The sequence below is a fragment of the Sinocyclocheilus rhinocerous genome, unplaced genomic scaffold (genome assembly GCF_001515625.1).
Source record: "Sinocyclocheilus rhinocerous isolate Xijiao unplaced genomic scaffold, SAMN03320098_v1.1 scaffold241, whole genome shotgun sequence".
In the NCBI taxonomy this organism is placed as follows: Eukaryota; Metazoa; Chordata; class Actinopteri; order Cypriniformes; family Cyprinidae; genus Sinocyclocheilus; species Sinocyclocheilus rhinocerous.
The window spans coordinates 2,922,088-2,945,872 of NW_015659312.1; the positions used below are offsets into that span (position 1 = coordinate 2,922,088).

At 38.0% G+C, this 23,785-nt stretch overlaps 3 protein-coding genes, 1 non-coding gene and 2 pseudogenes across 4 annotated transcripts in view; 4 read left to right on the forward strand and 2 right to left on the reverse strand.

Annotated features, from left to right (window-relative positions):
• Positions 1-404: 404 nt before the first annotated feature.
• On the reverse strand, positions 405-3,591 carry LOC107723551 (pyruvate dehydrogenase [acetyl-transferring]-phosphatase 1, mitochondrial-like). The gene is made up of 2 exons (XM_016532237.1): positions 3,419-3,591; positions 405-2,437 (listed from the first exon to the last, which is right to left on the reverse strand). Exon 2 carries the CDS (start codon positions 2,408-2,410, stop codon positions 851-853), a length of 1,560 nt encoding a protein of 519 aa, XP_016387723.1. The 5' UTR covers positions 2,411-2,437; positions 3,419-3,591; the 3' UTR covers positions 405-850.
• A 469-nt stretch (positions 3,592-4,060) lies between these two features.
• On the forward strand, positions 4,061-8,247 carry LOC107723553 (nuclear factor 7, brain-like; annotated as a pseudogene).
• Positions 8,248-9,540: 1,293 nt separating this feature from the next.
• On the forward strand, positions 9,541-9,613 carry trnat-ugu (transfer RNA threonine (anticodon UGU)). The gene has a single exon. It is a non-coding gene; the product is annotated as a tRNA-Thr (tRNA).
• A 2,696-nt stretch (positions 9,614-12,309) lies between these two features.
• LOC107723552 (zinc-binding protein A33-like) lies at positions 12,310-14,611 on the forward strand (annotated as a pseudogene).
• Positions 14,612-15,186: 575 nt separating this feature from the next.
• Positions 15,187-16,721, reverse strand: LOC107723410 (INO80 complex subunit C-like). The gene is made up of 5 exons (XM_016532001.1): positions 16,386-16,721; positions 16,181-16,279; positions 15,986-16,097; positions 15,721-15,788; positions 15,187-15,580 (listed from the first exon to the last, which is right to left on the reverse strand). The coding sequence occupies exons 1-5, from the start codon at positions 16,599-16,601 to the stop codon at positions 15,449-15,451; spliced, it is 627 nt and encodes a 208-aa protein (XP_016387487.1). The 5' UTR covers positions 16,602-16,721; the 3' UTR covers positions 15,187-15,448.
• A 4,160-nt stretch (positions 16,722-20,881) lies between these two features.
• Positions 20,882-23,785, forward strand: part of LOC107723435 (polypeptide N-acetylgalactosaminyltransferase 1) — a 119,240-nt gene continuing 116,336 nt past the window's right edge. Inside the window, exon 1 of the mRNA XM_016532045.1 lies at positions 20,882-21,258. The gene's annotated coding sequence lies outside the window, so the exon portion shown is untranslated. The remainder of the gene's footprint in view (positions 21,259-23,785) is intronic.

Consider the following 23,785-nt stretch of genomic DNA (forward strand, 5'->3'; position numbering starts at 1 on the left):
TGTTTTGATGACACTTGAACTCTAAGACATACTTCATGGAAACTGTATCTAAAGGCATGCTGTACAAAAAGAAGAACTTATCAGTAAAATAAAGAATACAATGGTACTAAAATAAAACACTTTGCAAGAAAATGAAACACTTCACTGCTGCTTTCATGTCGCTGGCTAATTAGTAGCATTAGCAACTAATTTGGTTCATTAGAACCTAAATAAAACATTAAATGGATAGTTAATTTTAATTTTTGGGTGTACTGTACCTTTAAGGCAACTTCTCATTTAACAGATCTCAGTTACAGAGCACTCCAACTTAAAAGTAGGCTACATATCTGGACCTATTTTGCTTTCTATTCTCATTCTTTCTCACTCACCATTTTAAATGACCTTTGTTTTACTTTCCTTTTTCATTCATTCAAAAATTAAAAGCATACAACATAAAAGCAAATTTTGGCACAACACAAGCACTATATAAAGTCTCTCCTCAGAGCAAAATCTGCTGAACCTACATTAGTAAATTTCCCGTCTTGATTTATGGTTTTGTGTTGCATTTTGAGGGTTTAATTGTGATAGTAGGTCTGCGGTGAGCTTAGCATAATTTTTTTTTCTGTTTGGCTTCATTCCACATATAACATTGGGAATCAACAACGCTCACCTACTGAACATTAAGATTCCTTTCAAAGGCAGCTGCCATGAATATGTGAAAATAAAAATACACTCATAGTAATACATTCCACTGGTACAGGTAACATTTTGCTGTGCTGATATTACTGATAATGCAGTGATGAGATTGTGCGTAAGATTAGAATTGATAATGTATGTAACAGAGCATGTGGAAGAAAGAGTCTGTCCGCTTCTATGGTCCACCAATGACGTGTGGGTTAAACTGCACTATAATGATTGTGATATCATCCCTATACATGCGGGCTAATTCCTCTGGCAAGCTTAACATCTTTGACAACCTCTCATGGTCCACCATTCCAAACTCGTTATTCCCCACCGCGTGCCGAATCAGATGCGTAGCCGCATTCTGGTCCTCGAAGGTGGAGGAGATGCGAGCCTTCCTCTCCTGCAACAATCCCTGCATCTGACCCAAGGTCACCTTATAGCCGCCAACACTGACTGGCTGCTGCTGGTGCACTCCGGTGAGGTGTTCACCCACAATCCTCACCACCTCCTGCCTGTGTAGTGTTTCCCACAGCCCGTCCGAGCCCAGCACCAGGAAACGATCCTGTGGACAAAGATGGTGTCGCATCACCTCTGGTTCCGCTGTAAGGTATGGTGGTGTGTGGTAATTGGGTGGGATGAACTTGGCGTGCTCATTCTCATGGAGCTGGTCCGGTCCAGACTCAAGAACACGCCGCTGCAGCTCGATGCTCCACTTGAATTTAACATCTCCAAAGGCGCGAAATGGCATGAGTAATCCCAACAGGCGATCCAGCTTCACCACAGTCTTGGCCTCAGAAAGCGGGTGCTCGGACCGCACACGCTTCACCTCAGATTGATTCTGCGCATTGTGGTCATTGGTGAGCGTGAGAGCAGAAAAAGAGCCATCAGGTTCTTGTACACCCAGGACTGCACGGCCATCTCCAGTGTTGGCAACATGCAGCTCATTACCATCAATATGTGCAACACATGCAGTAGCGCCTGAGAATGCAACACACAGCACCCAGTAGTGCAAGAATGCATTTGGGTCACCAACCTGTGCTTCAAGGGATATGTCATTGTCCAACCTTTTAAAGGCACTCACAAGAGCTTCAGCAACATTTGGTTGCTCCCCAGGAACGCTCAGGTCCAGAAGTTCCTGCCAGTATGTGCGCAAGCTGGAGAAATAGAGGCGTGAAGCTTCCTTGCTGAAGTAGTCGTTGGGATGCTTGTGCCACTGCAAAATCGGGTGAAGAGGTCGTCCGCTCTCCACCGCATTCTCCAGATCCATCAACGTCTCATGTGGCAGTAATGAAACGGCAATGTAATAGAAGAGCCGCTCGCTGAGTGCCTGAGCACATGCGCAGCCTGCGTGGCCATCAAATACGCCATAAAGCATGCCACGGGTCTGCAAGCACGTTGCTGCACTTCGGCGATCCTCAATGGGTGCATTTGCCGGTAGTTGGTTGCTGTCAAAGCCCATGACTGAACTGAGGTTCTTGCCATCAAACTCAGGAACTTTGAAGTTGTACTCATTAGCTTTTAGAATGCTGTTAACCTGAGGTGGGGTCAAGTAGTAGGAGTGCCATGCAGGTGAGGTCCTGTATCCCCGCACCTGGTGCCGCCATCTTTGTTCAAAGCTGTGTGGCTGAGTTGCATTGATGCATGGACGAGGAGACTGGCTGCAGTTTTGGCATGCCATGGCTGGCACCAGGATCCGACCAAACCTCCTGCCATGGATGACCCTGAACACCTGGGAGGTAGCAGCCATGATTATTTGACCTTACCCTCAAAGGACCTGCAGGAAAACCATAGCTCAATTAGAAAAGTTAAACAAAACTCATATTTCACACTTGTCTACATTTCAAACAGAGCTATACAAGAAAATCAGTAGTCAGGTTTACAATTAAAATAAGTTTGACACCATGATTGATTATCAAGTTTTTGAGTGTAAAAGTAATTTCAAATGACTGTAGTTTATATATTTTAAGTCATCAGAAGATTACTCTCATTGACTAAGTCAAGACTAAGGTCAAGGCATGGAAAAGCTGTTCCATTCAGGATAGGATAGTGAGTGACCCAAGACTATTTATGGTGCTGCCACATTTTTGGCATTGGAAGCACTGACTGTCCCACTGGCCTATTACTGTCCCCTGTATAGGGTGACCAGATTTGTCATGGTGGAATACGGGAATATGACCACGATATGATAAATTTTATTTCATGATATCTATCTCTATATACATATAAAAAGTGCCGTACTCTAAAAACAGCTCACGGCTTCACGCGCTGTCTTTCCATGCAGTTCAAATCAAGGAGCCAACACACAACCAGGCGCGTTAATTAAACTATACCAAATAACCAATATATCAAAAATTAGAATTAAGTTATAATTTCACAATAAAACGACAGTTGCAAAAAAAAAAAAAAAGGAAAAAGGCTCAGTTGAGTACTATGCCCCGTCCACATCATCCAGCATACATACTCGCTACTATGTTGCCATTTTGTTTACTTTTGGGCTTGGCAACATCATTTAGTAGAGATCATCGCAGAGAAACGTAATCGGATAAATGTCCCTATATTTAAAGTGAAAAAAGTGATTCATATAGCACACGGTTTGTACGGCAAACCCCCTGTTTTACTGCGTGACTGTAATAGGCTACCGTGGACAAATATCAAACGCTAATGCATCTATGCTGTATGGAAATTATTGCACACTATCGTCGCACGAACTGCAAGCGCAACTCATAACAGCCTAACAAAAGATAAATATTGTTACCTGAGGATATTAGTGGATGACTGAGTTTGTGGTCGATGTTTGATCAGGCTACATTAATTCATGTGCAGTCACCCCGCCCGCATTCTGCGAGACTGGTTCACCTCCACTGACTCCCACTGGACAAGATGATTGGTTCACTCACATAGCTGCTACGTCATCAGAGGTGTAGCTGCGCTTAATCTTTCTCTTTCCGGGTATAATTATATGGAATGCCAAAGCTGCCAAAAAATAAATAAATAAATACATACGGAAATAAATATACAAAGAAATATATACATAAACAAAATTAAATGAGTATTTCTACTCATATCTCCTTATTTATGCATAATTGCATTTTTCCACATAGATTTTCTCATTTTATTTATTTATAAATGTATTTGTCCATCTTGTAATGAGGGGGGTGTATTTTATTTCAGACAGCAATCAAGCTCAGAGTTGTGTCTTATAGGCAAAAAAGAAGCTTTGAGGCCTTTGAATAGTGCAAGTCAATGAATGAATGGTTTAAAAGTGGACAATATGGCCAAAATCTTATATCACCGTGACAGACAAAATCGGAAAAGACGTCAAATTGGACAAGGCAGAACTGAGGACAACATATTTGAAAAGATATAAAGGAAGATTATTTTTATTAGAATACTGAGAATGGCTTCTGTGAAAACAGTATCTGTGGAAGATCTTTCTTGTCCTGTGTGCTGTGAAAGCTTCAGTTTTCCTGTTACCCTGTCATGTAGTCACAGTATCTGTAAAGAGTGTCTTCAACAGTTCTGGAAAAACAAGAAAGTCCGACAGTGTCCCGTCTGCAGGAGAAGATCCTCAAGAGGTGAACCTCTTTGTAATCTGGTGTTAAAAAAACTTATGTTAGTCATTCACAGCAGAAAGTGCTTCAGGATCTGAGGAGGTCTGCATTATCCACAATGAGAAACTCAAACTCTTCTGTTTAGAAGATGAACAGCCTGTGTGTATTGTGTGCAGAGATTCAGAAAAACATGCCAATCACAGATTCCGCCCCATTAATGAATTTGTTTAATCTTACAAGGTAGGTATATTGTTCATTTCATATTCTTAGAAGAATATCTTTCTATAAATATTAACATGTTTTATAAGCAATATACAATGAATATAATATGTATGTACATCATGTATACACAGGTCCTTTGTGACACATAAATCTATAACTACATGCAAACAGAAGACTCTAAAATCCTCAAAAATGTCCACTTTGCGTACATTCTGAGAGCCCAAAACAGCATGGACGTCCTTACAAGAGAAACTTGAACACACAAAAGAAGTGATAATAAAGTTCCGCACATCAAGATGAGGGTCAGGAGACAATATTAAATAATGACTGATTTGCATCACGGGGATTATCATTGACAAAATTATGTAATATGTAGATCCTATGTAGATATAGATTTGATTTGATAAAATCATACTTTTGTATTTTATGCCCATCTTAAGTAACTCACCTTGCCTTTACAGACTTTTTTAACTGACCTAATACAACAAATTCAGTTTTGAGAAAAGCTAAAATTATTCTATATGGCCCTCTACTAAATGTACATAATATAGGATATTAAGCATGTTACAGAAATGGTACAGTAAAAGGCACAAACAAATATTATCTTGCCTTTTATCTTTTCATATTTTTGCATTTGGCAGACACTTTTATCCAAAGAGACTCACACTGCATTCACATTTTATTAATTCTTGCTTTCCCTAGGAATCAAATCCATGAACTTGGTGCTGCTAATGCCATACTCTCTTTGAGCTATTGTATTGTTTATTGTGTGTAGAGAAAATAATGTCATAGTGTTACAAAATATTGTCCATTAAACTTTAACAGTTTAAGATGAATTGAGATGAATGATACATAAACTAAATTCCACCTGACAGGTAAATCCTGTTCACAACATCAGAAACTAGTCCCACTTACAAATCCTTATAAGTGACTGCATTTATTATCTCTCTCTTTCGTGGTCATACTCTGTTCTCAATTCCCGGACTACAGCAAAGATGAGACAGCAATGTAGATAAAAAAAAACAATATTTGTAAAGTGTGTTTCTGCATGGACTCCACATGGATTTCAAATTTTTTTTTAAATTAGATTGTTTGAGTACCAAAGGTGAGAATGGATTTACTATCTGTGGAAGATCTTACTTGTCCCGTGTGCTGTGAGATCTTCAGTTTTCCTGTTATTCTGTCATGTACAGGGTTTGAAATTAACTTTTTCACTCACCAGCCAATTTGGCTACTAAATTTTTAAGTTACCGGCCATTCATAATTTCTACTAGCCAAAAAAATTAAGTAAGCGAACAGCTTGAGGCTGTCCACACTGGATGCGACAAAGTGACCATTGCAAATCATTTGTACTTTGTAAAACAGTAGGATGCCCAGATGCTGCGCAATTAGGCTTATTTAATATATCATGATGAGTCTCGAGTTCAGTATTTACACTAAATCTGTGCAGATTTGGCTTACATGAACTTCATCAAGAAATTAATTAGTAAACATAATTTACGAAAAGTAACCCGCCAAATTGGCTAGTGATTTGACAGCGTTACCCGCCACAGCTGATTTTTACCCGCATTTGGCGGGTTGGCGGGTGTTAATTTCAAACCCTGGTCATGTAGTCATATTGTCAGTAAAGAATGTCTTCAAAAGTTTTGGGAGACCAGGAATACTCAGGAGTGTCCCATCTGCAAGAGAAGATCCTCAAAATGTGAACCTCTTCCTAACTTGGTGTTAAAAACCTTATGCGAGTCATTTACAGAGAAGAAACGTCAAATATCTTCAACAGGGTCTGAGGTGGTCTGCAGTCTGCACAATGAGCACCTCAAACTCTTCTACTTGGATGATAAACAACCTGTGTGTATTGTGTGCAGAGATTCAGAAAAACATGCCAATCACAGATTCTGCCTCATTAATGAAGCAGTTTCTTTATACAAGGTAAGAAACATTACTCTCATTTCACGTCCCCTTCATCCTTAATTAATCTTTTTGATATTTTGTAAATGCAAATACATTTCTAAATTTTTATTTGTGGCTCAATGCTTAATGTACATATAAAATACTTATAATAATATGCCAACATCTCTGGAAAAACTGGAGTTTCACTGATTTTAACATTTAAACTTTCTAGGAGGAACTCAATACAGCACTAGAGTCCATACAAGAGAAACTTAAACACACAAAAGAAGTTTAAAAAGAGTGCTATAAAACAGCTCGGCACATCAAGGTGACTATTTAGAATATCAATTTTTAACACGACTGATCATGGACAGAAATGTGAAAATGCTGAGGTGATTTAGTTCAGTTTTTTTTTGTTATGTTTAGACTCAGGCTGAGCTCACAGAGCGGCATATTAAAGAGGAGTTGAAGAAGCTTCATCAGTTTCTGCAAGATGAAGAAGAAGCTTCAATCACTGCACTGAGGAAGGAGGAAGAGCAGAAGAGTCAGATGATGAAGGAGAAGCTTGAGGAGATGAACAGACAGATCTCAGCTCTATCAGACACAATAAAAGACTTAGAGGAGAAGATGAACAATAGTAGCATGTCATTTCTAAATGTGAGAACTGTTTTCTTCTTGTATTCAAAACAACTTACCTTACCTACCAGCACAGTCAAACTTTCACCCTGTTGTAGGAATCTCCTTTAACACAATTAATTTATGCAAATATTAATTGTTTGAGGAGATACTAAATTGTTTTGTTTATTTTCCAGAACTTAAAAGTCATCATGGAAAGGTAAGTGAGCTGTTGTGTCACTTGTGTTGTTGATTGTGAGCTCAAACTCACTGCATTTCTGACTAGTGAATGTTATTCCAGAGCCCAGAGTTCACAGCAAGATCCACAGATGCTTTCTGGAGCTTTGATTAATGTGGCAGATCATCTGAGAAACCTGACCTTCAGAGTTTGGAAGAAGATGCAGCAACTTGTTCAAAACTGTGGGTGAAAACAGTAATCACTGAAACAATGATCTCACATCTTAAAAAATAATGACATTGAAGAACCATTTTGGGCTCTTCAAAGAACCTTCGAGTGAACAGTGCATAAAATAACTTTTTATTCTTTGTGTAAAGAACATTTTAATAATCTAGAGAATCTTTGGATATTGGATATTAAAGGTTCTTTGTGGAACCATTGATCCCAATCAAGAATTTTTAAGAGTGTGTTACAGACAAAGTGACTAGACGGAGTCATCACTAAGACTCATGGGGTAGTTTTATGAGAAGTGGGCCCACTGAGTAGACTATACTATACTCTAGAGAACATTAGTAACCCTGTTGTTTGTATCTCTCATCAGCTCCTGTGACTCTGGACCCGAACACTGCAAATACATGTCTGATTCTGTCTGATGATCTGCCCAGTCTGAGGCATAGCAAGACACAGCAACTGGTTCCTAATAATCCAGAGAGGTTTTATCCATATGCTTGTGTTCTGGGTTCAGAGGGCTTTAACTCAGGAACACACTTCTGGGATGTGGACATTGATTTCATGTTGGGTTATTGGAGTAACCACAGAATCAAACCAAAGGAAGGGAACAGCTTTCTTTTACACCAATGTCTGGTGCATGTGGTATGAAGATGGTAAATATTTCTCTCAAGCACCAGAGAAACCCAATAGCACCTTTCCAGTTAAAGAAAAGCTTCAGAGGGTGAGATTGGAACTGGACTGGGACAGAGGAAAAAACACATATCTACGCACAATGACAACCACCTTCACAGAGAGAGTCTTTCCGTTCTTTTATACTTTTGATGGATCTGTCCCTCTGAAGATATTACCAGCTAAAGTGGTTGTAACAACAGAAAAACAATGTTACACATGACAGACTTTTACATGCTAACAAAGGGAGGCTACACGTATATTAACTGAACAAAATAAATGTATTAAAGAAAGAATCAAATATATAAATATAAAACACTATCAGAGGAAAATGTCTGACAGTGTGTCAGAAATATGATGTTAAATATTTACTGAAAATTATCTGTCCATGGTTCACTCTTTATTTGTTTGTAATTGATGTGTGCTAGAAAGCAAATGCAGAATTAAGGTTACATACATTTTTTTTAACATGTTTTATTAATCTTTCTAATTAAATGTTCAGTCTGTATCAATGTTTTTTTTTTCTCGGTAAAAGTTATCTTTTCCTTTTTGTAAACTAACCAAAATGTAGCATGTTTTATTTGCTGCTGAATAAGGAATCCGTATCTGCCTTTATATGAAAGATTTAAAGGGATAGTTCACCCAAAAATGAAAATTCTGTCATTAATTACTCACCCTCATGTCGTTTCAAACCCGTAAGACCTTCGTTCATCTTCGGAACACAAATTAAGATATTTTTGATGGAACCTGAGAGCTGTCTGACCCTGCATAGACAGCAACGCAACTGAAATGTTCCCAAGTCCAGAAACGTAGCAAGGAGATCTGTAAAATAATCCATGTGACATCAGGGGTTCAATTATACGAAGCTACGAGAATACTTTTTGTGCACAAAAGAAAAAAAAACGACTTTATTCAACAATTTGTCTCCTCCGCATCACCCTGGTGCCATTTTGGAGAATATCCGCTGGACGTAAACAATGTATGCTGTTCTGTGTGTGAAAAAATTCTACATGATGTAAATTCCTCTCTGAGGATATTACCAGCTAAAGTGGATGTAACAACAGAAAAACTGTGTAACACATGATCATTTACATGGTAACGAGCAAAAATATATATTAAAGAATCAAATATATAAGCTACAAAATAACAGAAAAATGTCTGATAGTGTTTCAGAAATAGGATGATAAATATTCACTGATAATTCTATTCCTGTTCCACTCTTTATTTCTGATTATTTGTGTGTGATTTATGTGGGCTAGAAAGTAAATGCAGAAATAAGATCATGTCCGAATAAACAGTTGATTGATATTCATGTTTTCTTGCATGTTAAAATAGGCATATATGTGCAAGGATTCTATGTTACAACAATTAAAAGGCCCCGCCAACTACTAGAGCCACCCTTAGCTTTGACATCTGTCAAGACATCTCAGGCTGCCTGCCAACTCCTACAGGTGTGTCTTTGTTATGCTAACTCAAAGTGAGCTCTTTATGTAACTTACATGAGTGACAGCAATCAGGTCTGGCTCCATAGCTCAGTGGTTAGAGCACTGGTCTTGTAAACCAGGGGTCGCGAGTTCGATCCTCGCTGGGGCCTAATTGATATATTTTTAAAATGTGACCTGTTCTGAAAATGACCCCTGAAGTTGAGCTGAAGATGCGACATACTGTGGTCATATGGATGAACATAAACCTTCAAGAAGAAGGAACGCTGGGAATTGCAGATATCAGGCTCTGTTCTTCCATACAGGCTCATGCTGGGAAAACAGTCATCCTTTGAGGAGACCAACTAGCAGGCAGACCAACATCAGTACAATAAAATCAGAGACTTTACCAGCAACACTGTGAGCTGTTCCAGCCAGGGGCTTTCAAGAGAAAAAATTATAATTAAAGAAATTATTCCTTTCTCTAGAGGGTTGTGAGACCTGTTTCTATGTTCTAATTTCTATCATTTACCTGCACTGTACAATACCGGTTGATTTTCTCAGTGTACCACTATAATACCTTGAGATGCTGGTAGATGGCAGCAAAATAAAATGTATGTATGAGCTATCAGGAGCTACAGTGAGCATTGTATTGTTTTTGGTTCACATACAGATACAAATGACTGATGTCAAATAATATTATGTCAAATATACAGCATAAGAATGAAGGTTGTTCATTTGAAACAGTTTATCGAAAGTCTATAAGTGTAAAGGGGGTCATTTCACTTTATTTTGAGGCAACAAATCAAATTCACAATGGAAGCAGCCATATGCATCCACAAGCAGATAAAGCTCACAAAGATAAACTGTATGACAGGACATCAGAGAAGGAACATTAAGTGAGATGCCGAACTGTTTAGTACAGTTCAACCTGTGTGGTCCTATGAAGTGGATTTCTAAGTTTAACCAAACACTATCTTGATTCACCAGATGCCCTCACAAGAGAAACAAAAACACCAAACAAAATTACAGTCATTTTGGTCTGTTAAATCTTTTCTTTCCTCAATAAAAACATTTGGTCAGTTTGCAAAAACAATAAAATGTAAGATGTTTATTTTCTGTTGAAAGAAAAAGAAATGATGGTGCTTGTTTTGCCTTCATTAAGCTGTAGTGGCTAGTGGTGAGAGAACAGGTGAGGGGACAGGGCTTGTGGATCTATCATTGTCTCTATGATAATACAAACATGTAAGTGATGCTCCTATTTCAATTATATCAAAACTTTTACATTTCACATTATAGGGCAGATTTCTTACTACAATCATATTTGTGTTTGGACATGGGCATCAGAGAGACATCACATATATCATAGTACAGAAAGATCATATAAAACGTTTGTTCTGGAGAAAGGAGTCACTTACAAACAAATGAAGTCAATTGGGCCTCTATACTAGAATGTGACCAGTCTGTTGTTTAGTCTGATCTTGTTAGGTTTATTGAGTGTGATTTGATTTTCTTGTTTTCTCACATGTAAGAATATGTATATATCTGCAGGGGATTATGAGTTATTATGTGGTGGCTACAGTTTTTGTTGGGGCCTTTTGTTGTAGCTCATATTTACAAAACATGGTAGAATACAGAACGTTAAGTAGGTAAAGAGACATGAAATAAAGGGAAAAATAAAAAGAGGTTGCGTGTGTGTGTGTGTGTGTGTGTATGAGTGTGTGAGATTGTGTGAGATTGTGTGTGTGTGTTATAGCCTACATAACAATTAATATAATAATATAAAAGCAATAACATACAAATATTAAATAAAGAAACGATTAGTGAATGAATGTAAAATTGGATGGATAAAATGTTTTCTTGTAGCCCTATATTATTTTGTTTTTACATATTCTTTTAACATTAAAGGGGTCATATGATGCGATTTCAATTTTTCCTTTCTCTTTGGAGTGTTACAAGCTCTTGGTGCATAAAGAATTAGTAATTATGTCCCCATTGGATGCGACAAATGCCTCGTTTGTAATGGGTTTTAATGTTTTTGTCTCGTCGCTACGGCCAGGACACGGCATCAACAGTATGTGAGGGGCGTAACATTTCCGTCTCACGCTTGAGGTATTCGGCCAATCACAACGCATTGGATAGCTGGCCAATCAGAGCACACCTCGCTTTTTCAGACCGATGAGCTTTGTAAAAATCGATGCGTTTCAAAAAGGCGGGGCATAGAGGAGAAACAATAATGTACAGTATGTGGAAAATAATGTGTTTTTTAAACTTTAAACCACATAAACACATTTCATTACACCAAATACACAAAATAATGTTATTTTTAGCAGCATCATATGACCCCTTTAACTAATAAAACAAGCTTAATTTGAATCCTTTACATCGACCGCAATATAGCCTATCCTAGTGGTATAGGTTAATAGAATTTATTAATTTCGCAGTTGTTTTGTCATTCTTAATTCAAAATAAAGTATAATGTATTAATAATATCCATTTCTGAAAATCCCAGGTTGCTATGGTCGCGTGGGTTTGTTTACGCATTAAACTCGTTGCCACGTAATATGTCACAGCTCACAAGAGAAATCAAGATCAGCCCCGCCCTTCAAACCGCCCAAGGATGCGATCCTTTTTATTTTTCTCATTGGTGCCACAGACTGAACATTTCTTAGACACATGAGACACATAAAATGATGTAAAGAGAAAAATAAAATTAAAAAATGATTTTTGAGGCGCGAATTTCTAATAATGGACTGAGAAAAGGACAGACAGCAGGCCCACTGATTCTGATGGGTTTTTTTTAAACCGAAGAAGAGAAAGAGAAAGTGAAACAAAAATCAAGATCATTGGGTTTATTCAAAAGCTGAGAATGGCTTCTGTGAAAATAGTATCTGTAGAAGATCTTAATTGTCCAGTGTGCTTTGAAATCTTTAAGACTCCTGTTCTTCTGTCATGTAGTCACAGTATCTGTAAAGAGTGTCTTCAACAGTTCTGGAAAAACAGGAAGACCCAGGACTGTCCCGTCTGCAGGAGAAGATCCTCAAGAGATGAACATCCATGTAATCTGGTGTTAAAGAATGTATGCGAGTCATTCACAGCAGAAAGTGCTTCAGGGTCTGAGGAGGTCTGCATTATCCACAATGAGAAACTCAAACTCTTCTGCTTGGACGATAAACAGCCTGTGTGTATTGTGTGCAGAGATTCAGAAAAACATGCCAATCACAGATTCAGCCCAATCAATGAGGTTGTTCCATCTTACAAAGTAAGACATATTTCTCTTGTTTCCTAGAAATAATAAAAACATAATTGGTTACAATTGGTTATATAATTGGTTCTCTCAGAAACTGCACTTTCACAGATTTTCACTTTGTTAAATTCAAGGAGCAGCTTAATACAGCACTGAAGTCCTTACAAGAGAAGCTTAAACACACAAAAAAAAATAAAGGAGAGTGTGATCAAACAGTCCAGCACATCAAGGTGAAGATCAGGAGTCAAATCATCAATATTTTCAACACAGAATATATCACGTATATATAATTTGTTATATGGGATTGCATATTATTTCAGACTCAGGCTGAGCTCACAGAGCGGCAGATTAAAGAGGGGTTTAAGAAGCTTCATCAGTTTCTGCAAGATGAAGAAGAAGCTTCAATCACTGCACTGAGGAAGGAGGAAGAGCAGAAGAGTCAGATGATGAAGGAGAAGCTTGAGGAGATGAACAGACAGATCTCAGCTCTATCAGACACAATAAAAGCACAATGGAAAGGTAAGTGAGCTGTTGTGTCACTTGTGTCGTTGATTGTGAACTCAAACTCACTGCATTTCTGACTAGTGAATGTTATCCCAGAGCCCAGAGTTCACAGAAAGATCCACAGATGCTTTCTGGAGCTTTGATTAATGTGGCAGATCATCTGAGAAACCTGACCTTCGAAGATGAATGCCAGTGACGTCTCTTTTCTACATGTGAGAACAGATTTCCATTTCTGCTTGTGCACAAAACGTACTTTAAACCTGTATTGAGAAGCTCTTTTGACATGATTCATGAAAAAATATATATTAATAATTCAAGGAGATACTAAATTGTTTTGTACTCTATATTTTCCAGAGCTACCCTCTACCGCATGGTGTAGCCATATGGCAACATACTCTTTGTGAGATGCAGCAACTTGTTCAAAACTGTGAGTCTAAAATATTGCTGATTAAACATGTGCAGGATATGGAGGATATGTAGGAAAAACATTCACCTCCAAAATTGACCCCCATTTTTAAAGTCAAAGATGAATAAAACAAGGGGTCTTTCCATAACAGAGCAATGTCAGAGAAAATTTGTCAGAAATAAGACAAGTGTTTATTAATGATAGTCTGTTCACTCATACTGTTTAAATACGCATCAGAATAAAAGCACCTGTTGTTTGTATCTCTCATCAGCTCCTGTGACTCTGGACCCAAACACTGCAAATACTTATCTGATCCTGTCTGATGATCTGACCAGTCTGACAAGCAGTGAAACGTGGCAACCGGTTCCGGATAATCCAGAGAGATTTGATGAATATTCTTGTGTTCTGGGTTCAGAGTGCTTTAACTCAGGAACACACTTCTGGGATGTGGAGGTTGGAGACAATTCAGAGTGGGTTATTGGAGTAACCACAGAATCAAACCAAAGAAAAGGAGAAGTTTTCTTTAAAACCAATGTCTGGTGCATGTGGTATGAAGATGGTAAATATTTCTCACAATCCCCAAAGAAACCAAACAGACCATTTCCAGTTATAGAAAAGCTTCAGAGGGTGAGAGTGGAGCTGGACTGGGACAGAGGAAAACTCTCATTCTGTGATCCTGTAACTAACACACATCTACGCACAATGACAACCACCTTCACAGAGAGAGTCTTTCCGTTCTTTTATACTTTTGATGGATCTGTCCCTCTGAAGATATTACCAGCTAAAGTGGTTGTAACAACAGAAAAAGTTTTGCACATGACACGCTTGTAACATTACATCTGCCTTGATATTAAAGATTTAAATGGTTAGAAGACTGTCGTTGTTTTTGAGCCCAATATCATTCAGTCTTGAACTGAATGAACATAATTCTTCAGCTTAGCTATCTGAAATCTTTCACTCAGTAATCATACCGATTGTTGTACGTAAATAGGATCCCCAGAGTCTTCTTTTTAACAAGTCCGTCTTCAGCTCAGAGCTCATCATCAGGACACTATATAACTTTTGTCACTTTTGCCTGTGATGGTTTTTCAGTCTCATCCTACAATTCTAACAGTTGTTCAGGATTTGATCACGCCAGTGGTGAGGTGACTCTCAGGCGTGGATTTTTCTTTGTCTCCAAGTTACTGAAGCCATTTAAATTATATTCTTATTATAATAAGATCAGGCCTGGTGAAATTATATTAGAAGGCAAACTTCTCTGATGTTTGACTGTAATGTTTATGTTTGGGCTTGGACATTAGAGAGACATCATGAAAAGCATAATATAGAAACATCATCTGAAAATGTTAGATTTTGTTCAGGAATAAGTAAAAGCTTACGAACAAATGAAGCCAACTGGGCTCCATATAAGACCACAGTGGCAAGACTGTTGTTCTGTTTATCGAGTTACCATATAATTTTTTTACAGGTGTTTAATTTACAGTGCTGTCTTAATGTAGCTTCAATGAGTAACTTAAAAAAAAGTTTTAAAAGTTGAGGCTCTCTTAGAATGTGTGAGAAATGTTTTTGGTTTACATACAGATCACAAATAGAGGTGATATCAGATTTAATTTTACCAAATATACATCATAAGAATACAAATAGTTCACTGAAAACGATTAACTGAAAATCTATTAGAAAACATTGTCGCATCCTACATTGCTGTAACCAATCAAATTCACAATGAAGGCAACCATAAACATCCACAAGAAGCTCAATTTGTTCTGATGCAAGTATGTTAGTCCTTTATATACTGTAGCATTCAGTGTTCAGTCAGCAAGTACATGTTTGTTTTGGGGGAAAAGTTCTCCATTAGGGCACAATGCAGGTGGCTTTACGGAGAGTCAGGTATCCAGTCACCACGTCTGTTGGCAATTGACGGATGTAGGAAAACTCTTCCGTCGATGCAAAGTGCAGTTTAGTCTGAGGGTCAGTGTAGTTTGCCTAGGACACAGACACAAACATATTCAGGTGAGGTTCCAGAAATTAAGTGTTACAGAATTTAAAACCAACTCTAGAAATTTAGTGCCACACTCAATTTTTCTTGTACATTATTAATTAAAAACAATTTCCAACAGACTCACCGGAAGACCTGAGATGTCAGAGTACTTTTTAGCAGGTTTCATAGAGGGAGGTGCATCTATGCTGCAGTCTGACGGAGGAAAAATCCAATAGGGATTTGAATATTGTCAAAGTAAATCAACACTGACACTCTGACATGACATTTAAGATATAGACGCATCCATGTACTTACATGGTCTGGCAATAGTTATATGCCTTATATATCATTTATTTTACAATATTAGTCGGATTCATACATGTTTTATGACTTTTGTAAGTCAGACTCACAGTTAGGATCAGTGATTTTCCAGGGCAGTGCTTTCTCCGCTGCTAAAATCTGCTTCAGATTCTTCCACGTCCGATTCTTCTTCCCTGCTGCTGCTCCACCAATACCTGAGTGCTAGTGAAGGAGGAAGAACTTATGAATCTATTGAACTGTAACAGAGAATATTTTTCTCTGTCTTTATTCTGGACCAATCTTACCACAAAGTTGGGGTTCTTAAAAGGAAGACATTTGGCAGAAGTTTCTACATCAACAGCTCCCACGGGTTTTCCCTCAGAAGTCGACTCCACTGGAGCAACCTTTGATAAATGCAGCACCATCAATGAGAAACATTTCGTTATCAAATGAACCAAGGAATGTAAACGGTAGACCTGTGATGTAGAGAGGCTAGAATTAATTCTTTACCTGAGCTTGAGTAGTTGACGATGCAAGTTGTGTTTTTTTCTTTTTACCGCTGTTATTATTTGGCTGCGGGCTTGTGTGGGTCGCGGGACTGACGGCTCGTTTTTTGCTCCGGGCCTGAGCAATTAACGCCGCCGCTGTCACAACTTTACCCGTCGAGAGCGTCGCTGGATTTAAATCATTTGCGTTTGATACTCCCGGTTCAGAAGGGGCAGACATTTGTCTTCACTGACTTTTAACAAGCATAACCTGAAATTAAGTAAACACGTTAGCCTGCAGCTAATCACAACATCCCGTTCACCCGGAAGTAATGAGAACGTGCCAGACGTTTGTATTCCGTTGCTACACTCGATTTCGGCCGATGGTTCCGCTGGTGTTATAAGTTGGACTATAATTATTGTAGAACAAATATAAAACAAAATGAAAGATCATTGTTATTTATATATTTATGCTAAAATGATAATCTTTCAGCTTGTTTTATTTTTGTTCTGCTTTTTAGTTAAATGGCCAACACTTGTTCACATCTGAATTGAAAACAATAAAATGGATGTTCTACATACAGTGAATGAGCCTAAAATCTCTGTAATGTATTTGCAGTTTAATTTGAAATAGGGCCAACACATTGCCTATTCCCTTTCACAGCAGTTAGCTGAAGTTAAGTTTGATTTATGCTCTATGACAGACTCATTATAGAATACAAGAAGGTAACGCCATTTATATTTCAATCACATGTGTTGCTGGGGGAAATAAATGACTAATTAACTTTGTTAAAAACAGATGTCAGGTAATTATTTCTCCTCTCTCTGTAGAGTTTGATACTACATCCACCACAGTGGCATTGTCCTTCACATTTCCCTTCTCATCTTTCTTTCACTGAACGAGAGAGAAAAGTAATAAAAATGTACACAGCATCAAACATAGTTATTTCCATTTTAACCATTCACAGTATAGTTGTAAATTTGTGATATTAACTGATGTACAGATCAAACCACAACAAGACTTAATATGAAAACATTTATATTTCTTCTCGTTAAGGATGTCTAACTTGAGTTTATTTTTATAGCAATCAGGTATAGAGTTATCGATATATAATTTTTAGAAATATTACTTTCTTCATGTTTTGCCTATTTTACATCATATCCATGGAGAGGAAACTTCAAAGAGGTGAGTGTTACCTTTCTTCATTTCATTCTCTCTGTTCTTGTCCTTTCTTCGAATGCCGTTACTTGTCATTTCACCTTTTCTGCCGTCTCAAATTTCAACTTCAGAGTTAACTACGTTCTCTTTCATATGGACCCCTCTGAATGTTTTGAAGTGAAATATTGTTGGAGACATAAAGAGAAAAATGTGACAGAGAAATCACGCCATGCAGAGCTACACGCTCAGTAGAACATTATGTTGTCCTTGAGTTTATTCATTGCTGCCAGTACTTTTATCCTTCAAACTTATATTCAAAAAGCAGGCTATGTCATTTTCTTTATTGCACCTGGATTCCTTAAAAATGTAATGACAAAAAGGGATCCTGCTTTTCCAAAAGCAAAGACATTGTTGTAGCATTTCATGACTTTGCAGGGCAGTCAAAAGGCTAATAATTCCTGTGACATTTCAAATCCTTTGTGAATCATGAAGCATTTGCATAAAACTAACATAGCATTCAAAAACAAATGCTCCAACATTAACTCTTCCTTTCTCTTTTTTACAGCAGTAGTTCTCAACATTTTTAAACCAATATTCAGAGATGCCTTCATGTAGGCTTAGATATTTCCGTTGGCACTTCTGCAGTCTTACAGTGAATAAAACTTTCCCACAGTTTATCCTGGTATCCTGTTGACATTGCTCGATAATTATCACTATTATCACGCACATGCACACACACTCATTCCTCTTCCTCGAAGAAAACAACTGAGATGTTGCAGGCGGCTGCTGATAAGAAGGGACAGAACTCCTCTTTCCTGCTGGCTCTGCATCCTCTCTTGGAAGTTGACCTGAATACATCTGTTAGGTTCACCTCAATTTAGTCCTGCTGTAGTGTTTCGGCTGTACTACGGCTGAGATACTGTTTTTATAAAAAGTTGAGAGAGGAATGGGGCAAAGAACGCACTGAACACATTTGACATCTCATTTATATTTCATCAAGACGATGCTGCTACAAGTGGCTGGTGCATGGAATACATAAATAAACTATAGATGGAGATTCTGTGTTGAGGTTCAGTTGCAAACAACCATGAATATTTAAGAGTCAAACTTAAACTGCAATAAATGAAAGCTTAGGCTTTTTCCTGGGTCATTGTTTAGAAAGTCACTCCATTTCAACAAACCTCATATACACAACTGAATACTGAGAGATGTCAGCTGTGTGTGTGTGTGTGTGTGTGTGTGTGCGCTAATGTTAGTCTAAGCCTAAGGAACAAATTCACAAAGAGCATTTCAGAAGAAAAAAGGAGACTAAATATGCAGTGTCAGCAGCGCGAAGGTTTGATAAATAATATTACAGTGTACACTATTTTGATTTAATAGCACCAGATATGGCACTATTATTTTCCACAAAGATATATTATTACATCACTAAAACATAAGCAAAGTCAAGCAAGCACACTGAAGGAAAATATTCATTTTCATTTATATTTGTTTGAGTTTTTGCATATTAATATTGCTATTTTTGCTAAAACAAGCTAAATTCTGAAGCGACTTAAAAGTGAAAAACTAAATAAATACAATAATAAAATAAACGTAAAATAGAGTGAAGAATTTAATTTTATTTTAGGAAAACATTAATACTAAGGATTACGAATCAAATCATTCTCTAGAAGGTTTTTACAGCTGCACAGCACACAGGGCAAGGGTCATGTTGCTGTTGCCATTTTATTTTCTCAAACCAGGAAGTAAGTGTGTGTTTTTTCCAAAGTGCAGAAATAATCTCACTACAGGATGTCAACATTATGCAGCAGTTTATATCAAAGCAGTGCAAAACAAAGTGGTAGAGGTAGGATGATGGGTGACATTATGTAAAATTATATAAGCAATAAAAAGAAAGTATCACTTTAACAAAAGGGTAAACATATTGACCAAAGTGCTGTTATTTTAAATCTTTCCCAATAGTGGACCCACATCACAACATAAAACTGGCCTCACCTTAATAATTACAAGTGGTCTTAAATGGTGCCCAAAATGCATCCAAAAACATAGGTCTACTCTGAAGGGTTATGGAAAGGAAGGCAATAACATTTACATTTACATTTATTCATTTAGCAGACGTTTCTATCCAAAGCAGCTTACAATTGAGGAATACAAGCGGTTTATCACAAGAAGTGTTCGTAATACAAAGTTTCAGACATTGTTCAGATTAGTACAAGTACTAGACGGGGGATTGAGGAAAGAGAAAGCATTTTTTTTTAGGATGCAGTCAAATGTTGACGAAAGCGATGAGTTTTCAGCTGTCGCTTGAAAATTGTCAGGGATTCAGCATTCCGGATGGGGGTGGGACGATCATTCCACCAGCCAGGAACGGTGAATGAAAATGTTCTGGAAAGTGATTTTGGGCCTCTCTGTGATGGTACCACGAGGTGTCGCTCACTTGTAGATCTCAGGCTTCTGGAAGGGATGTAGATTCGTAAGAGTGAGTGGAAGTAGGAGGGTGCTGAGCCTGTGGTTGTTCTATATGCAAGCATCAATGTCTTGAACTTGATGCGAGCCGCAACCAGTAGCCAGTGCAAGGAGATAAAGAGAGGTTTGATGTGGGCCTTTTTGGGCTCGTTGAAGACCAGTCATGCTGCTGCATTCTGAATCATTTGAAGAGGTTTGATTGCGCATGATGGAAGTCCAGCCAGAAGAGCATTGCAGTAGTCCATCCTAGGAATGTCAAGGGCCTGGAGAAGAAGTTGTGCAGCATGCTCTGTTAGCAAGCATGCTTCATTCATAACAATAACATAGCATAACACAGCATAACAGTGCTACATTCAAATAAAAAATGCAATAGCCAAATAAACATGATTATATAGTCACTTGATAATATGCCTAATACAGTATTTGGACCAGTGTTTGATTGATGTGTTGTCACACTTCTGGTGTTGTTCATGCAAAACATCAAACAACACTGTCAACATTGTTTATGCAAAACAAAAGTGTTGATTTTCCTCTTCAGCCTATGTCATTTTACATTTTGTTGGGCCAGTGTAGGTCATGAATAAGAATTATATCATCAATAAAGCTAGATAACCATCATGCATTTACTATAAAAACTGAAAAAACTGTAGGAACAGAATCCGGGAGGTGTGCATTGGTTGGGTTAGCGAAGGAATAAAGCTATACTTAACTCTCTCTCTTTCAGAAGAGAAACTCTGCAGCTTTTTTTCTTCACAATGACTTGTATTATTTATTTAGTCAGACAGTTAGATGGTTGATAATAATATTTCCACTGTCCACCCATGGCTCTCCCACTTTTGTGCAACAGAAGCCATTAATGCCATTACATTGACAGTTCTCTTCCGGGTTGACAGAGTGGGCGGGTCTCTTCAGATGCTCCGTTAGACCAAGTAGCGGCGCTCAGTACTTTCAGCCGGAGCGTAGCGTTTATCCCGCGGACGGAGTGTCCTCGATCTTCGGCCAATTTACACCATAATTAACAGCGAACAGGCCGCCCCGCGCCCACTAAACTAACGGGTTAACATTCCTCTCGGAACGAGACGGCGGAGTTAGAGAAAAGCGCTGTATTTCAGGCCAACTCTCGGCTCGATCATGTTTGGGATTAATTTTTGAGGTACTACGATCTGAAGATCACATTTTCCCCAGCGCGTGGAGCCTCAGATCTGCACTGGGACGAAGCGAAAGAACTCAGCGGTCTCTCTTATTGTCTCGTGCGCTGTCGAAACGAGAAAAGGTAAAATCACTTAAAATCCACATCTTACATCTCTAACCCGCATAATTATCGGCTCCCGAGTCGGTTTCTCGGGCTCCTCTGTAGCCGGCTGGTTTTCTGGTCTGTTCATGTGTCAGTGTTAAGCAGAAAGACAGGAGGTTAATCTGGAGCAGCGGTGTTTCAATACGGGAATTCGACTTTTGTTTAACGTCAATAAAATTTCTTTCGCAGTGAAGGCGTGTATGCCAAGCCGTTATAACAAATTCCCCCCTTTAACTCTAGCTAGTATGTTTGATTATATTACTACTTATTGAGTAATTTATTAGTAAATAATCAAATATTAACTAACAATGAGCAATATATTTGCTACAGTATTTATTAATCTCTGTTAACGTTAACTATTTATTGTTAGTTCATGTTAGATCAAGTCCATTCAGTAATATTGACAGATACAACTTTTGTATTCATGTATTAGTATTATGTTGAAATTACTTAAGTAAGATTTAAGAAGTATTTTTCATTGTTAGCTCATGTTAACTAATGGAGTCAACTGTTGTCAACAAATGAAACATTTGTTTACCTATATTTTTCACTATTAGGCTACCGATTCAGGTTCTTGTATTCATTCTAGTAGTTAGTACTATCTATTCCATCCTAGTACAGATTAATGAGACACTAGTACCTCAGGTTTTACATTCCTTATATCACTAGGTGCAATTGTTTTTTTTACAGTGCGAGTGTAATTATTAGCCAAAATGGCTGCTCTATAGGTACATAAAAAAAGTTACACCAGTTGGAATATATATTACTGTCTAATGAAGAGGTACTAATATTCAGTTGTCATTAGGAAAACTGGAATAGATATTACTAAACCTTAAAATAGTCACTATGATATGATATGATTTATCTGAATGACAAATTCCCATAGAATTCAGTGGCGACGATTAGTTCAAATTTGTTACCGAAAACAGTGGAGTAGTTACTCGTCATTTTGGGATAGTGATTAGTAAAAAAGGAATAAGTACTGATAACTAATAATTAATATGTTCTAGTAGTGACTTATTCAAAGGATACTAGTCACCAATGGGATAAGTAGTAGGATTTAGTATGTAATGAATAGCTACTAATGAAGTAAATAAATATCTGCAAAAAATTACAATGAAAAAGGATTAAAAAAAGATTCACTGTTGGATTAATTGAAATGGCTTGCCAAAAGTATTTTGCTGTTCAGATTGACGTTGCTGTTCAGACATTTGCTCTTTTGAGGGCTGCTTCAGTGTGTAGGAAGAGTCAGAGAAGTAGGCTGACATAAAAAAAAAAAAAGTGAACATGGAGCTGATCCCGAGTGTTGCTTCTATTCTTCTGCTGTCGAATTCAGTGATGGGAAGCTTTGACCCCCAGTTGCCTTGTTTGTGTGTTTAAATTATGTAATTCTGCTATGCTTATTACTGAATAGCACTTGTCTGGTATAAGAGCTGTTTTATGGTTCAGTGGCTCTCAGGAGCCCATTGATGACATGACAGGCAAAATTGAGCATGCTTTTGTCGAACACCCCAAGTTGTCATCATCACGTATTGTGTTGCTTGCTGCTGAAGCATTACTAAATAAGTTGTCAGTCATGCTTACAGCCAGTGACGCTCCTTAAACTGCTGGCAGATTGGGCAGCGTCCACTCCTTTAAATTTGATTACATTTGGAGCTCTGTGTTGGGGCCGTCATTATAGATCCAGTGGATGATTGATCATCAAGACAGACGGTGCACTTATGTCTTAGTAATCACTGGAAGGACCATTAGAAGATGAGAGCATGGAGACGGCGGGCGGTGGGCCCCTAGAGTCAAAAATGAAGCTGTACAAGCAGAGGGTGCAGGAACGAATCTGTCATGTTTTTTCACAGAGGAGAGAACGAGCTATCCATTATTTATCGGCTACTTTCACTGGCCTTCTTCTCTGCTTTAAACAGCGCACTGGCTATGTGGATTTTGGACAGACCCCTGGCTACATGTGTGCTTTAGTTGGGGGGAATTGATAGTCCCAGTGTGTGAGGGGCTAAAGCGTAGCCTGAGGGCATCAAATGCTAGCTGTGCTTGGAGAATACGTTAAACCAAAAAGGGTAGAGGCAAAGCATTGCTTTAAGACTGTAATATATTTCTAGTCTGTGCAGTATTGTTTTGATACTTTTTTTGTGAATAATTCATTGAATCAATAGAAGATTTTGTGTCAAGCTGATTTTTATTTTAATATTTTTTTTAATTAATTTTTACAGTTACTGTTGTTTTTAAAACTCTAAAACCTCAACTGACATTACAAAACAATAGGGGTGCTCCGATCAGGATTTTTGAGGCCGATCGCCGATCACAGAAAGCAGTATCTGCCGATACGATCACCGATACCGATCTTTTTAAAGCCTTATTTTTATCATGTAAAATTATTTTATTCTCCAATCAGGAATTTTAGACATTTATTCAGGGCCTGAATTTCATTTTTGAAAATGGGGGGAATTTCCCTCTTATAGGTGACTCTTGTGAGAGGGGATTTTTGTTTTATTTA